General features: G+C 32.6%; 1 protein-coding gene across 2 annotated transcripts; it reads left to right on the top strand.

Annotated features, from left to right (window-relative positions):
• Positions 1-13003: 13003 nt before the first annotated feature.
• Positions 13004-15723, top strand: LOC110655716 (pentatricopeptide repeat-containing protein At5g16860). Of its 2 annotated transcripts, XM_058144407.1 has the most exons (2): positions 13326-13454; positions 13564-15723. In XM_058144407.1, exon 2 carries the CDS (start codon positions 13592-13594, stop codon positions 15602-15604), a length of 2013 nt encoding a protein of 670 aa, XP_058000390.1. In that variant the 5' UTR covers positions 13326-13454; positions 13564-13591; the 3' UTR covers positions 15605-15723. The 2 variants fall into 2 exon arrangements, with proteins under 2 accessions (XP_058000383.1, XP_058000390.1); XM_058144400.1 differs by having other exon boundaries at positions 13004-15723.
• Positions 15724-16203: the final 480 nt, after the last annotated feature.

Below are 16203 nucleotides of genomic sequence, written 5' to 3' on the forward strand. Positions count from 1 at the left end.
ATTTACCATCATTCCTACCTTAGGAGATTGTGTACGAACTTTTACCTACCAAATTCTCAAATAACTATGTCACCTCGACACTGTCCCCCTTCCTTATATAGCCTTCTAAAGCCAAAAGCATGAGCAAAACTTGAAGAGGAGGAAAAATTCCCTCCTATAGTTAATAGCACACTATTATCTATAGAATAATTTTTAACCCATGCCTCTTAGTCCTTTTCTTCAAATTTTATCATCTCTTTACAATTATTGTGCTTTATCTATAAGATATCAGTTACATCAACCATTTGTTGCACCACCATCCTGCTTGACATAACATCTTATAATTTACAATCTCTTTTTGTACTCCATTTATTCTCCATGCCTATCATCATTTGTCTGGTGCCCCTATATTCTGAAAGATATCTCTCGCCAATGAACTTTCCTAGAACTAACTCCAATCATACCTACTACCATTACTCTACTCTTCGTACTTCCCAATTTATACCTGTCTCTTCTTATTCTATCCCTTACTGTTATCTTGCCATTAATGCTTTGCTACAAAGTGACTTTATTGGTCACACTGAACACCTTCACTTAATACTCATAATAGACCTCTGACTATCTTCTTACTATTTCTGCAGCCTAACCTGAAGCATTTATGTCATTACCCATCATTCCTTTCTTTCATCATGCCTATTTGATCTATTAGGTTAACTTTTATTCGACTTACTTCTTACTAACTTCACTTCTTTATCTGATAAGATAGTTCTAGATATAAGTATACACCCTCTAGCTACCATTTGCTCTAATTGTGTTCTTGTCCTAACTTTCCTTATACTATCAACAAGTTAAAGGGAACTTATCCCATTGCCCTTTATTCCACTTTGGGGATGGAAAATAGACAAAGTCTGATCCAAATCCTATAACACTGAGCTCCATTTTCTAGCTCTTAACATTGTACTAACTATAACTTGCTTTGCCTTCTATACTTCTCGATTTGGTCCTGTTTTGGGCTCTTTAACTTTACATTTAAGTTCATCTTGTTTACCTTTCCCAAAACAACACCTTGCCTTCTATGTATATTGACTCTATTTTTCCTTTTGACCTAATAACTACTTTAGAAATTTGCACCTTTTCTTGCTATCTTTGCTACATTATCTATGCTTTTGTGTTACTCAAAATTGGTCCTCTGACCACTCTAACTAGCACTTCCACTAGTATCTGGTTTCTATCTTCTAGTGCATTTGAATCTAACTATCCTAACTCTATTTCTACACTTTTTCTATCTACTAGTATTCTATGATTTGTATACTTTAACTTACTATCCTTATCGTTTGCTTTGCTTCAAATATTTTCTTGTTTTGGGCAGTAAGAAGCTGAAAGGGAACTAAGGGAACAATAGCCATATATTCATTGCATGATCTCTATTCCTATCTGTTAAACTATAGATTACCCTTTATTACCTCAAAGAGGGAATTTGCAGGGATTCTCTTTTCCCATTTTCACTCAATTAGCCGAAACTTAAGGTACTGGATACCCAATTCCCATTACAAATCTAAAGGGCTCTACATCTATCATGATCTGATCATTCATGATTCTTATAGTGGAATTTCTACCCTCCCTAGGTACTTGAGCCACCAAAACTTTATCATAATATGATCCTATCTAGAACACCATTCCATAGGTCACTAACACTAATAGTAACCTTTTGTCTCTCCTGAGAAAACATTACCATACATTATAGCACAATTGACTTCAAAAGAGGTATTGTCCCCATTAATCTCTAGAAAAACATCCACCATAATGCCAAGATTGTCACAAATCCTACATGGAGACCAAAAGGTCCTACATAGTAAGTGCCAACATTACACTGCAATTATACTGAACCTCTAACTTGTGGCAACTCTTGCTATAATCCTGTGCTCAAGTTAGGATAATCGAGTCATTGATTTTAGTTATCACCCAACTAGAACCTCTGATACCCTATCTCAAGAGTTTTAAACCCTAACTAGGAGTTTTCAACTCCTATATAAAATATAAACAAAAGCTATCTACAAACATTTTCATGAAACACCATGGGATGCACATAGCTTTATATAATAATCTCATGTCAGTATTATAATATGCAATTTAAAGCACAAACAAATTGCATAGGTTACTGTGATATGTCAAAACAGACTGTGTTTTTTAACCTCTTTTCTCTCTCTAAACCACTGATACCAAAAGCTTGCCCTAACGAGTAATCCACTGGCAATCTGCCAACAGTGGTGCTCTTGCCCTTACTAGGGTGGCTATATTGCCATAACTTACCTCAATGTACCCATGCCTTGCACTAATTAGGCACACTGCATAACCCTACACTAGCTTATCACATTATATCTTGGGGTACATATTATTATAAGGATAGAGCTTAATGAATCTATTAGCTTAAATTTATATCAATTTATATCCACAAGACCAAGACACTAGACAAACACCAAAATATGCTACCCGAGGAATAACGCTACTACTAGAAGTAAGGAGTTAAAAGACAGATGAAACATGATCTTATAATCCATATGTGATAAACCCAAGACTGTATTTCCCATTAACTTAGAGCTTAAGTTTTGATGCCAACTTTGTCACAACTCAATTTCGTGGACTAGAGCAGCACTAGGACTTGGGCCATCATAAAGCCCCTGAAACCCATGGTAAGCCTTACTGTTCTAAAACCTATAACCATAACCAAACTCAAGGCTTAACATGCAAGATAAAATAAAATATTATAATTAAACTTAGGTCATCTCAGCCCAAAAGTCATCACAAATACACAACTAGGAGAGTCCAACTCAACTTTGATACTCAACATAAATAATCTATTTAAAACCATTAATTAAAACAATATATTTATACACTAGTGTTATAGTGGAGTTCTAAGAATGACATAAATAATTAATAAATTAATTAATTAAATTATTTACTAATTACACAGTTTAATAACCTATAAAGAAAAATGCAGGTTAGACTCTAAAAAAAATTCTCCTCTTATAACTTGGGTAAAACATATTGAACAAGAATGAGCATTTGACTCAAAGAGTTTAGATATTAATTATAGTTATAATTTCTGTAACTATCTATTTCTAATGTAGTCCTATTAATGAGAATGTACCAAACAAACAAATCAACTAAATCCTCACACAAGAGGATAAATTGGTGCTACGCACACACATACCTAATACATATTAGGAGCTGAACCCATACCTTGACTCTTTGAAATCAAATAGTTTCTCTTATTTCATACTGCAAGAGTTAGTGGTAATATAATGCACATATCTACCCTACAGGTGGTGAACGATAATATAATGCACATACCTACCTTGCCCATTAGTATCCTTATCCTCAACCATTAGTATCCATATCCATGAGAGTTAGTGAATTCCTCATGTCATACCTACCACAAGATTTCATTTCCATAATACATATATATAAGCTCTAATTTATACCTAAGATGGCACAACATGGAAAATTTATAATGCAACACTTAAGGGATGCTCATGCTATTAATTACATATGCGTAAATGAATAAATGAGCATGCCAATAAATATAAAATATATAAAAAAAATATTGAAACTATAAAAATAATCAATATCCAACTCACAGACTGGTTGACTAGACTACAGCTGGTTCAGCTGAAAAGAAGAACACGACGTACTCCAATCACTTATACAGACATGCTAATCTTTGTCAATTGACTGACTTAACTTATTAATTAATTTAAGCTACAGAAGCAGGAATAAATCCTAAGATTTTGCCGAAATATCAAAAGAGTCTCCTTTATAACTAGAACTAAACATCTCTATAAGAAATACAACAACAACAACGACACGCAGGGCTTCAGACCTACAATAACAATTATAATGTTCATTCGGGGCCTACAAGAATTCTAATTTAAGTTTAAATCTCCAATCTTCATCTTAATTTCTAACTCCTCTACAGTCCAAATAATTATCAAATACACCCACCAAAAATATTTCTAGGGATCCTTCTCATCATCTTAAAGTCTATACAATTTATTTTAATTATTTTTAGCATACCAAAATATTTTATAAATTAATCAACTAGTTTAGAACTAAGTAAAAGCTGCATAAGTTGAGTTCGGGTTTACCTTTACAAAATCTGCTACTTAAAACACATTTGAAACACCTGAAAATGCTCGAATCGACCATAAACATAAACCCCTTTTAGGACAGGCCACCGGGCATCCAGATCGAGTTGAAAACCTAGTCCAAATTGCTAGCAAGCTATTATTGATCATATCACACTTAAATGAAGCCCATAAATTATTAATAATTATCATATAATTATATTAATTTATGAGAATTGAAAAAGCTCGAAAATCTCATCGCCTGATTCAGGTCATCCGATGATCGCCTCTTCCAAATGATGTTCAATCAGAATAGGATTGGTCCCATCTCGAAGGTTTGGCATGTTGAGTCCAATGGTGATCTTGGATTACCAATCTGACGGTCGATTTGGTTGAAATATTGCCGAAAAACTCTCGGCTAACCCATTTCTCTCTCTCTCTCTCTTTAGTTCTACCTCCTCCGGCATCATAGTAGCTGCGACCAGTTGGAAATGAGAGCTAGGAAGGTGAAGAGTTCTACATTGTTGAGAACAGGCTCATCGGAGGTCAAGGTTCACTAGAAAAAGGCCACCAAAGTGGCATTTGCATTTTTTTTCTCCCTCTCTCTCTCCTCAATTTTGCATCAACCTATCACTGTAACACCTTGCCATTTTCCCTTGGAGGTCGTTGATGCTTGAATCAGTGCTTTGTCGGCCTTGAAGAGTGCTCGCTGGAGATGGAAGAAAGTGAAAGGGGTAGTGGGGAAAGGAAAAAGGCTGGTTTGGGGGGGGGAGGGGGGGAGGGGGTGGTGGGGAGGCGACGTGTTGGGTAGATTATTTTCTTTTTTTTCTTTTTATTTAATATATATATATATATATATATATATATATTAAGTAAAAAAAAATATTATTTAACTAATATTCAATTCTAAAATATCTCAACATTTTATAATTTAATAACACACATAATAATAATAATAATAATAATAATAATAATAATAATAATAATAATAATAATAACTAACTCCAAATTTTTTTAATTGATTAAATTATTTAATATACTAATAATAATAGTTGTAAATAATTTTCTTTAAAAATCACCATTATATAAATTATTGTTTTAACAAAATAAATAAAATAAAAATATAAAGACATTATTGAAATTTTTAAGTTCAAGATGAATAGAATATTAATAAAGTAATATTGTAATTCAAATATTTTATTTAAAAAAAAGTTCAAGTTGTTACAGAAAATGGCTAGGGCCTAATACATAAAAGAATTTAACTAGATTCAAGATTACTACAAGAGACCAAAAAATCTAATTTAAAGATTACAATAAATCTCATAAGCCCAATGCAATAAACCATAGTCTAAGGAGAAAAAAAAAAGGCTTTAGAAGTAGAACCATGCTTAAGGTCCAAAGAGAACCCTAACCCTACAATCGACCTGCAGAGAGAAACTCGAAATAGAGGCAAAGACTAGAAGCAAAGGAGACACACTGCCATTCGAACTCCCACAAGTAAAGCCAACCAAGGAAATTTCCCATAAAGTGAAACACAAGGGAACCAAAATTGGCCATAGTAAGAAGAAGTTCCCCGCTAAGGCATTCCCCAATTGTTGAGCTAGCCCATAAAACCCATGAACAAAGAAGAAAACTCAGTACCATGAAAAGATAGAGTCACGCTGATGAGCACTAGTAGCAAGGGGGTGAGAGGTGACCCACTCTTTGGCATCTCTCTTGGCCTTTGGGTTGGGCTAATTCTTCAAATCTTATGAGTTGTTATCCCACAATCAAATTTCTCTAGCCTCCTAAAAGTAGCAGAGACCCAAGCATAAAACTAACCAAAACTCACCAAGCCACTAGATTAGCAGACGTAGAAGCCTTGGAGCCTTAGGCAAACGAAATGAAAGAGAGGAAATTTTTGTCTCTATCGCTAGAGAGAAGTATGGAATTGTAGAATATAATTAGGGGTGAGCAGATTTCGGTTAAAATCGAAAAACTGAACCGAACCGAGTTCGGTTTTAAAATTTAATCGGTTCAGTTTAATTTTATATTATAAAAATTTCAGTTATTTCGGTTCAGTTTGGTTTTGAAGAGAAAAAAATCAGTTAAACTGAACCAAACCGAATAGTAATTTTATATATTCAAATCGAATCAAATCAAACTGAATTGATTTTTGAATTAATTTATTTTTATGGGGAATTTATGAATTATATTTAATTATATATATATATAAATTGTTTAATTTTATTGATTAATGTTTATTAGGTTCAAACCAAAGTCAAAATTAGACCAAATAACTTAAAAATCAAGTCTAAATTAAAAAAATAATCAAAAATCAAAACCGATCGATTTGAACCGAATCGAACTGAAATGGAGCAGTTTGGTTCGATTCAAATTTTCATCCATTTCTATTTGGGTCAGTTTCTAAAATATGTAATTCAGTTTTCATAATTTAATTCGGTTTGGTTCGGTTTGATTCAGTTCGATTTGAATCAAATCCTCACCCCTAAATATAATATCATAATAATCATATAAAGTAAATAAATAAATATAAAAAATGAATAAATTGTTAAAAAGATCATTACAATTGATTTGTTGATGGACTAACAAAATATAACTATGAAAATTTATAAATTAAATGCTTAGATGAAATATATGAAATCATGGTTCTCGGCAAAGCTTTTGCACAATACTATACCTGTTGTGGTTCTTGGAGACAAGTGAAAGTGAGATATAATAAATTAAGCATTCCTTCTATTTCTATGGATTCGTAAAAAGTTTATTACTTACATCATAATGTCATAATATCACAATAATTTCTTGATTATAATATCATAATATAACAAAATAACATATGAGGGGTAAATTTCGCTTGCGGTCACTGAACTTTATGGATTATTTTAGTAAGGTCACTCATCTTCAATTTTTTTTTTTTAAAAAAATCATTCAACTTCAATATGAAATTCATTAAAGTCATTTTGACTAATTATTATAGGTTTTCCAGTTAAGTTGCTAATTTATCATCATTTTACAAAATAAAATTATTTATCTACCCTTTCTTTACATTAAAATCCATTTTCTTTCTTCCTTGCACTTTGCTTTGCACTCTCTCTTTGAAACACAGAAAAAGAACAGAAATTTAAGAGATACCCAAAAAAACAAAATACATCAAAGAATATAAAACATATTCAAACATCAAAATCCCATTAATTGAAACTTCAAATCAATGAATCTAACATCCAAATCAGCAAATAAATATTCAACAAATCCAACATCAAATATCAACTATTAAAACCCAAAATTCAACAAAAATTAGTGAATTGGGGGAAGGACAAATTGCAATAGTTAGCAATGCACTATGGAGAGGCTTGAAAGTAATTGTGAAGGCAATGAAGGTAAGATCATAAAAGAAAATATGAGATAGAAAGGAAAGAGAAGAGAGTGTTAATCAACATCCATAAATCAATAAATACCAAACACACAACCAATTTATTGAGAATTGCAAGAAATTAAAACAAGAAAGTTTTTTTTGAATTAGTAAATTAACAAACAAAAATAAAGAATCAGTTTAAAAAAAGCAAACTTTAATAAAATAGATGATCAATCTCCACCTCACTTATGCTACAACAAACGATCTTTTGATATTTTTTATACAAATTAAAAGAGTATCACTCCTTTCAAATTTTGCATTCAAATCCCCATGACAACATACTAGTATTTTTTTTTTCAAAGTCATGATTAGAAAAAAGTTGAAATTTTCAAGAAAGTAGACAAATTTAAGAACTTCAAAATAAAAAATCCACCAGCCAAGAAATTAAATGACATCAGAATATACACACCCACCCCATCAAATCTGTCACGACCCAACCTATGGGGGCCACCACACTAGACTACACAGGCCCAAACCATAATTTAGGCCCAATATGCATATAAAAATAATTTAAATTAAACTTATAATTTTATTTAGCCCACTCAACCTGTACATCATTTACAAACTATTTAAAACTCATAAAAATTTTTCATTTATTAACACAAAAACTTAAATTCATGCAGTCCCTGACAGGATTAATGCTACTACTAGTACATGCGGAGTCCTAAATTACGAATTTAGAGAATAACAAGACAATTAAGTAATATTTTCATAAATTATGAAAAAGGTCTCCTCCTGTAGCCTGAAAAAATATGGTGAACAGGAGTGAGCGTTCGACTCAGAGAGTAAAACATCAATTTTAACCATAATCTCTATAACTATCTAAAGCTAATGCTCTTTGTAGAGTGAAATGCAACATCAATAATAATTTCACATCATAACAGCAAAAAGGTAATTTGGAGCACTCACACACCCAGTAATATCAATCATAATATATGGGAGCTGATCCCCTATACAGCTCTCTTAAATCCAACTTTGTGCCGGAAGAACTCAATCGGACTTCCATTTAATAAATCCATAGTCAATACCACATCACCGCACACCAACGCGCATGCTTTTCCAAATTACCACAACAACATCCATGGCACTTTAACGCTTATGAATGTTTAACTACTTAGATACATACATATAAGTGATGCATGGGCATGCTTAAACATATAATAATATCGAAATAACAATTAAAATTAATATTTTACTCACAGTACACCGATAACTATTGTGGCTGCTGGATGCAGAAAAATAGCTGACCTCGATCATTTAATAATTAAATTATAAATTTATTAGTACTAAGTTAAGATAAAACTCTAAAGAGGCAATAGACAGCCTAATTCATGCCGAAAAATCGAGTTTTTCCCCACATACATGGACCCCCCCACCTGCAAAAGGCTCAAATAATACTTCTAAATTCAACTCATATCTCATTATCATTATAAAAATTATATTTTAGTCCTTATAATTGAAATTTTGTAAAAATCCACTCAAACAAGCTCTAAAAATTCTAAAATTTTGCCCTGCGGTCCTTAATAATATTATACGGCTATTGCAAAAGGAATTATAATTTTTTGATCATCCACGAATATTTTATGAATTTTATTCTAAATCGATATTAGTCGAAAATAAGCAACTTGGAGTTCGGGTTTACCTATATGCATTTCGACACCAAGCACATCCAAAACTTCAAAATGCTAGGATTGTAATATTGACCACGTTACGAGGAGGGCGGCGCAGCGGGCGGATGTCAAAATCAAATCTCCGACGCGCGTGAGCTATCCTCAATAAATTAAGTCCAAATTTTGTTAATAATTATCATAAAATTATTTTTAAATTTTAGAAATTGAAAAAGTTCAAAAATCTCACCAAATGATCTGGACCGTTCGATTATCACCTTTTTCAACATCGGTGGCCTCGGATTCGATCCGACGGTCGATCGTCGGAAAACTTTTCCTCGCCGTCTCTCTTTCCCTCCGCCACCAAGCGGGTGCCCAGGTCTCATCTAAAAGTTCATCATCTTGGGAGTCCGTGGCACTTGAAATCACGAACGTGAAGAAAAGCAGCCCACACACTCTCTCTCTTTCGGCACGGGAGGAGGCGGGGTACCTTTGCCAGATCTTTCCGGCGGCCGAGCCGAAAAATGGGAGGGAGAAAGTGAGGGGAGAGTGAGAGAATGGGGAGGGGGTTGTTGAGTTTTAAGTTTTTTTTTTTTTTTCTCCACCCCTTAAAAAATTCATCCTCGAATTTTGAATAAACAAGAGATATGGAAAAGAAGATTATTAGAACAAGTGCTATCCCTTTGTTTCAATAATCTCTTTCTTCCAAATATACTTAGACCAATCTCTGTCCATCTTATGTAACTAGTTAGGTAGAGTTCCCTTCAAGGGCTAACCTTTATCAACTTTGGAAAGCAAACTGGGTCTCCTCTCTTATATGAAAAATGTGTTTATATTCCTGACTACCCAGTCCATGTGACTTTATCAATTCTCACTCCTCCTCTGGAATGAGAATATCTAGATTTTTTCCTAAGCTTTCTAGTATGTGGCTTATCACACATTGGCATAGATACTAGCTTTACCGAGCTTTCTTCTGTCCTTTGGATCTTCTATCTTGATTACTAGTTCCATTACAAATTCTTTTTGTATCCCCTTTTTCCAACAACTATCGAACTTCCCTACCAGCCTTAGTAGAAATTCCAAACAAGATACTTCACGCTCATCATTCTCTTAAATATAATATATATTGCCCATAGCTTTCTAAACTTCAACCTCAAAATTACCCATCAAAAATTTGTATTCCCTCCGACTCATAGTTTAAAAAGTTGCAAGCCTTTAGTAGCTAACTCAATTTAACTCTCTCCACACTCTTTCCAAGCTTTATATTTAGCCCCCCGCACTACCTCAACTACATCATGTTTATGTATCATATACATTTAGAACCACCTTCACTTTCATCACTATTTGATATGAAGAAAAAGGAGAAGAGGTGGAATGAGAGAAGATAGAAAAAGAAAAAGGGAAAAAAAGGGAATAGGGTTATTAATAAAGGGTAATATGGTAATTTCATTTGTAAAATAATGAGAAATCAGTAAGTTAGCTGGAGAACCTACAATATTTGGTCACAATGACTTTAATGATGCTCAAATTAAAGTTGAATTATTTTTAAGTAAAATATTAAAGTTGAATGACCTTACTGTAATAATCTATAAAGTTTGATGACCATTATGAAATTTAGCCAACATCTAAGCGTAATGTTTTGATTTTAACTTTTTCCTACTAAACATAATGAGGTGAAATGAATTGGAATTTGTATAGAAATAAGACAAGGAATCTGAATTGGTTAAAGGTATTAATGACACCAACTAGGACTAATCCAATAAAAGGAGAGTCTCATCTTCAAACAAATTTCTTCAGTCATCACTGTTTTGTTAATTGTTTTATTTCAATCATTATACTTTAATTTATTTTAATAAAATCATTCATCTTTTGTTTTTGGTTTACTAGTAATAACTCATACTAGAATCCTATAAAATCTCTTATGAAGTTCTTATATGATATGTCTAATGTAGTTTTAAATCATAAAAAAATCTATCTCCTCGCCAAGTCAAATTAAAAAACCAAAAAAAGAAATAAATTTTATCTCTATGCTGCTTATTACATTTACTAATCTCTATTTCTAGACTAAAAAAAATAAAGAAAGAAACAAATTTTAATTTGACCTGCCAAAGATATAATTTTTTTATGATTTAAAGCCACGTAAGATATGCCACATTGCAGCTTTACCAGAGATTCTACTGAATTCTGGTATGAGTGATTGATAGTGGACAAAAAATTAAAAAAATGAATGATTTTAATGAAACAAATTAAAGTATAATGACTAAACAAAATAATTAGCAAAATTGAGTGACTACATGTAAAATTTATCCTCATCTTCCTTTATAAATACAAGAAGAAGCTAACTAATTTTTGTAAGGTCATCAATCATCACTCTCTTTTCTCTCATCTAAAGGAATTCATCCCATCACCTATCACTATGCATTTCGTTTTACTAATTTCTTTTGAAATAAATCATTTATAAGAATATATTTGCTTTCTATTTATTTTAAAATGAATTTTTCAAGTTAAAAATAATTTAATTATTTCATTTCAAATATGAGAATTGACAAAAAAAATTAATAAAATTAAATTATATATATATATATATATACACACACACTGGATGGGCATAGATGGCAGTAATATTTATTCTATAAAATGTATTTATTTTAAATATAAAATTTAATTTAGGAAACTATTTGATTAATTCAACAAAATTTTAAAAAATTAATTATTTTAAATTAAAAAATATATATAATAAAGGGCATTTTAATATTTTTATTAAAAATAACATTAATTTATAAAAAATTATATGAATAGATTAATTTGTATATATAATAAAAAATAAGGGACTAAATTATTTAATTTAAAAAATTATAAATTTGATTAAATTTTATGAATTATATTATAATTTATAAGTTAATTTTCTCAAATTCAAATTCTTTGGTTGCACTACGTCTCAAAGATAAAGACTTTATTATTTAAAATTTAAAAGTTAAGTCAAAATCGAAAAATAAAGCAACCTTTTAAGCAAAGTACAAATTTCCCCCCAGAAAAGTAGATCCCAATTTGCCTTAGATTAATAAATTTTTTTAATATACGATATGACTATTTAATCATTAAATTATTAGTTGTACAGTTCTCTCCGTCTGGATAACAGAGTTGTAATTTCTAGACAAGTTGTTAAAGAGTTGGCAATTTGAGGGCTCAAAGCTTTTGTCTCTGTTTCCATTGTGCGTGATGATATAAATGGTAAAATGTTTAAGTTTATTGTACTCATTTCATTTTTTTGTCAGAGTTAATTTAGAAGCTTTAATTCAAACTAATTTAATTTAAAAATTAAAATTTATAAGCTAAATTTATTGATTTTAATTTTTATTTAATTTTTAAATTTTAATTATTAAATTTAAAATTATTTTAATAATTTTTTTTATGAATTTTAAAATTTTCTTAAGTTTACAAATTTAGACATTGTAAACTATCCTAATCCTATCATATATTCCTAAAATCAATTATTTTTTAATTAAATTTTTAGTTATATTAAAAAATTAATTATTGTTAAAATTCACTAAAAAATTATTTAAAAAATTTAAATATATATTTTAAAAAATATTTCACTTATTTAAAATATGAAAATTTTAATAATGATATTTCAAAAATTACTAATGGTATTCCATTTTATTTATCCTTTTATTAATATATGTTAAATAATTTAAAGACTAATAAAAAATATTCTATCAATTTATTTATTTATTTTAAAATAAAATTATAAATAAATAAAATTTATAATATAATTATAAAAATATAAAATATATTAAACTATATATTAAATTATATTATTAAAATAAAATAATAAAATGATTAGTTTATTTTTAAACCAAATACATAAGTCCCTCAGTTATAATTTATTACATAAGGCCAATGCCAACTAAAACGCAGTTAGTATGCTCTTCCGCTCTTCGCTTCTCTTAAGATCAAAACGTCTCCTCTCCTACTTCTCCTTCTCTACAGCGTCCATTGCAGCTCCTTCAATCTCTCCGACTCTACTGAAACAATGCAAATCCGTTTTCCAAGCAAATCTCGTCCACCAGCAAGCCTTAATTCATGGTCTATTAACCCATTTCTCCATCAATCTTATCTCCACCTACTTAGCTCTCAGTGCTCCTTTCCATGCTCTTTCCCTCCTCCAACGCCTTACCCCTACTCCCTCTGCCGTCTTCTGGTGGAATGCTCTCATCCGCCGTGCTGTGCGCCTCGGCTTTCTACACCACTCCCTTTCTCTCTTCTGCAGAATGCTCAGCCTTGGATGGTCCCCTGACCACTATACTTTCCCCTTTGTTTTTAAGGCGTGCGGTGAGCTTTCCTCCTTTCGCCATGGCAGTTCACTCCATGCTGTTATCTGCTCAAATGGGTTTGATTCTAATGTTTTTGTTTGCAATGCGGTGGTGGCCATGTATGGCAGGTGTGGCGCATTGGACCATGCGCGCCAAATGTTTGATGAAATGTGTATGAGTGAGATATACGATTTGGTTTCCTGGAATTCAATGATCACCGCTTACATGCAAAGTGGCGATTCGAAAAGTGTACTTGGGTTTTTTCGTAGAATGTGCGAAGTAGGTGACAAAGATATCCGACCGGATCCTGTTAGTCTTGTCAACGTGCTTCCTGCTTGTGCTTCTATGAATGCTTGGTTGTGTGGTAAGCAGGTACATGGCTATGCATTGAGGAGTGGCTTGTTTGAAGATGTCTTTGTGGGTAATTCACTTGTGGATATGTATGCAAAGTGTGGAATGATGCACGAAGCTTACAAGGTTTTTGAGCGGATGCAGGAGAAGGATGTGGTTTCTTGGAATGCAATGGTTACAGGGTATTCTCAGATTGGCAGGTTTGAAGATGCTCTTACTTTGTTCGAGGCAATGAGGGAAGAGAACATTGAGCTGGACGTTGTGTCTTGGAGTGCTGTTATTGCAGGATATGCACAGAGGGGACTTGGCTATGAAGCAATGGAAGTGTTTAGGCAAATGCAGGCTTGTGGGTCGAAGCCAAATGAGGTTACCCTTGTGTCACTTCTTTCTGGTTGTGCCGCGGTTGGAGCATTGCTTCAAGGGAAGGAGACTCATTGTTATGCCATAAAATGCATTTTGAACTTTGATAGGAGTGATCCAAGAGAAGAGCATTTGGCAGTTAACGCCATAATTGACATGTACACAAAGTGCAAAAGTATCAAAGTTGCCCGTGCCATTTTTGATTCTATTGTGCCAAAGGATAGGAATGTAGTGACTTGGACTACTATGATTGCTGGGTACTCCCAACACGGAGAAGCTAATGATGCAATAGAACTCTTCTCCCAGATGCTCAATCAGGATATATCAGTAAAGCCAAATGCGTTTACCATATCTTGTGCCTTGATGGCATGTGCTCGTTTGGCTGCATTGAGATTTGGTAGACAAATCCATGCTTATGTATTGCGCAATCATTACGATGTACTTTTTGTGGCCAATTGCCTGATAGATATGTATTCTAAATCTGGAGATATTGATGTTGCAAGAACTGTGTTTGATAACATGAAGCAGAGAAATGCTGTTTCTTGGACATCCCTGATGACAGGTTATGGCATGCATGGGCAAGGCGAAGCAGCACTTAATGTTTTTGATGAGATGCGAAGAGAGGGTCTTGTTCCTGACTGTATAACGTTCCTTGTTGTGCTCTATGCTTGCAGCCATTCAGGAATGGTTGATGAAGGGATTAAATACTTCAATGAAATGAGCAAAAACTTCGGTGTTGTTCCTGGAGAAGAACACTATGCTTGCATGGTTGATCTTTTGGGCCGTGCTGGTCGCTTGGATGAGGCCATGAAGCTCATTGATGGTATGCCTATGGAAACAGGTCCTATAGTGTGGGTAGCGTTGCTAAGTGGTTGCAGGAAACATGCTAATGTGGAACTTGGGGAGTATGCTGCAAACCGATTGTTAGAACTGGAGTCAGAAAATGATGGATCTTACACATTGCTTTCAAACATATACGCCAATGCCAGGCGTTGGAAAGATGTGAGCAGGATCAGATCTTTGATGAAACATACAGGGATTAAGAAGAGGCCTGGTTGTAGTTGGGTCCAAGGGAAGAAAGGCACTGCAACCTTCTTTGTTGGGGACAGGACTCATCCACAGTCTAAACAAATATATGCAATCCTCACAGAATTGATTCGACGAATTAAAGTTCTTGGATATGTTCCAGAGACTAGCTTTGCTCTCCATGATGTGGATGATGAAGAGAAAGGTGATCTTCTTTTTGAACACAGTGAGAAGTTGGCTCTTGCCTATGGCATTCTAACATCAGCTCCAGGCGCACCCATCAGGATTACCAAGAATTTGCGCGTATGTGGTGATTGCCACAGTGCCATTACTCACATATCTATGATCATTGATCATGAAATCGTATTGAGGGACTCGACCCGCTTCCATCATTTCAAGAAAGGATCCTGCTCCTGCAGGGGCTATTGGTGATAAATGGAATTCTGGATTTTCAGTTGAGCTTTTATTCTTTCTTTTTCTTTTTGTCTTCAATTTTTGGTTAATAACAGAAAAACCTATTAAGTTTACCTCAAAATACGTTTTGGTTTAAACTGTTTCAGAATTAATATTTAAGTTTCTAGGCAATCGTTACTGAAAAATGCTAAATCTCAAGGGATTATGATATAATATTCCAGTATTAAGTGTAATTAAATATGAAAAGACTAAATTGTAGTCTAGTTTATAATATTAGGAAGTCATAGTACAAAAATTTATAAATTTATAAATTTATAATCAAGGATTAAGTTATTGATTCATTAATAAATTTCATGAATTAAAGTATTAGTTATGAAATAATAGAGACAAAAATATATCTTGAGACTGATTTTAAGAATTTTCTTTTTCACCTATTCCCTACGAAACTTTAAACTTACAAGGACTGGTTTGGTCTATTAAAAGCATTCAATTTCATCTATGATATATGGTTTCAATATTGTATTTTATAAAAATGGTTTCAAGAAATCAAATTGCTAAATCGTATCTTCTCTATAGTCAAACAGCTCATTCTGTATTGTATACTGACTTGAATGATC

The sequence above is a fragment of the Hevea brasiliensis genome, chromosome 1 (genome assembly GCF_030052815.1).
Source record: "Hevea brasiliensis isolate MT/VB/25A 57/8 chromosome 1, ASM3005281v1, whole genome shotgun sequence".
Taxonomy (NCBI): Eukaryota; Viridiplantae; Streptophyta; class Magnoliopsida; order Malpighiales; family Euphorbiaceae; genus Hevea; species Hevea brasiliensis.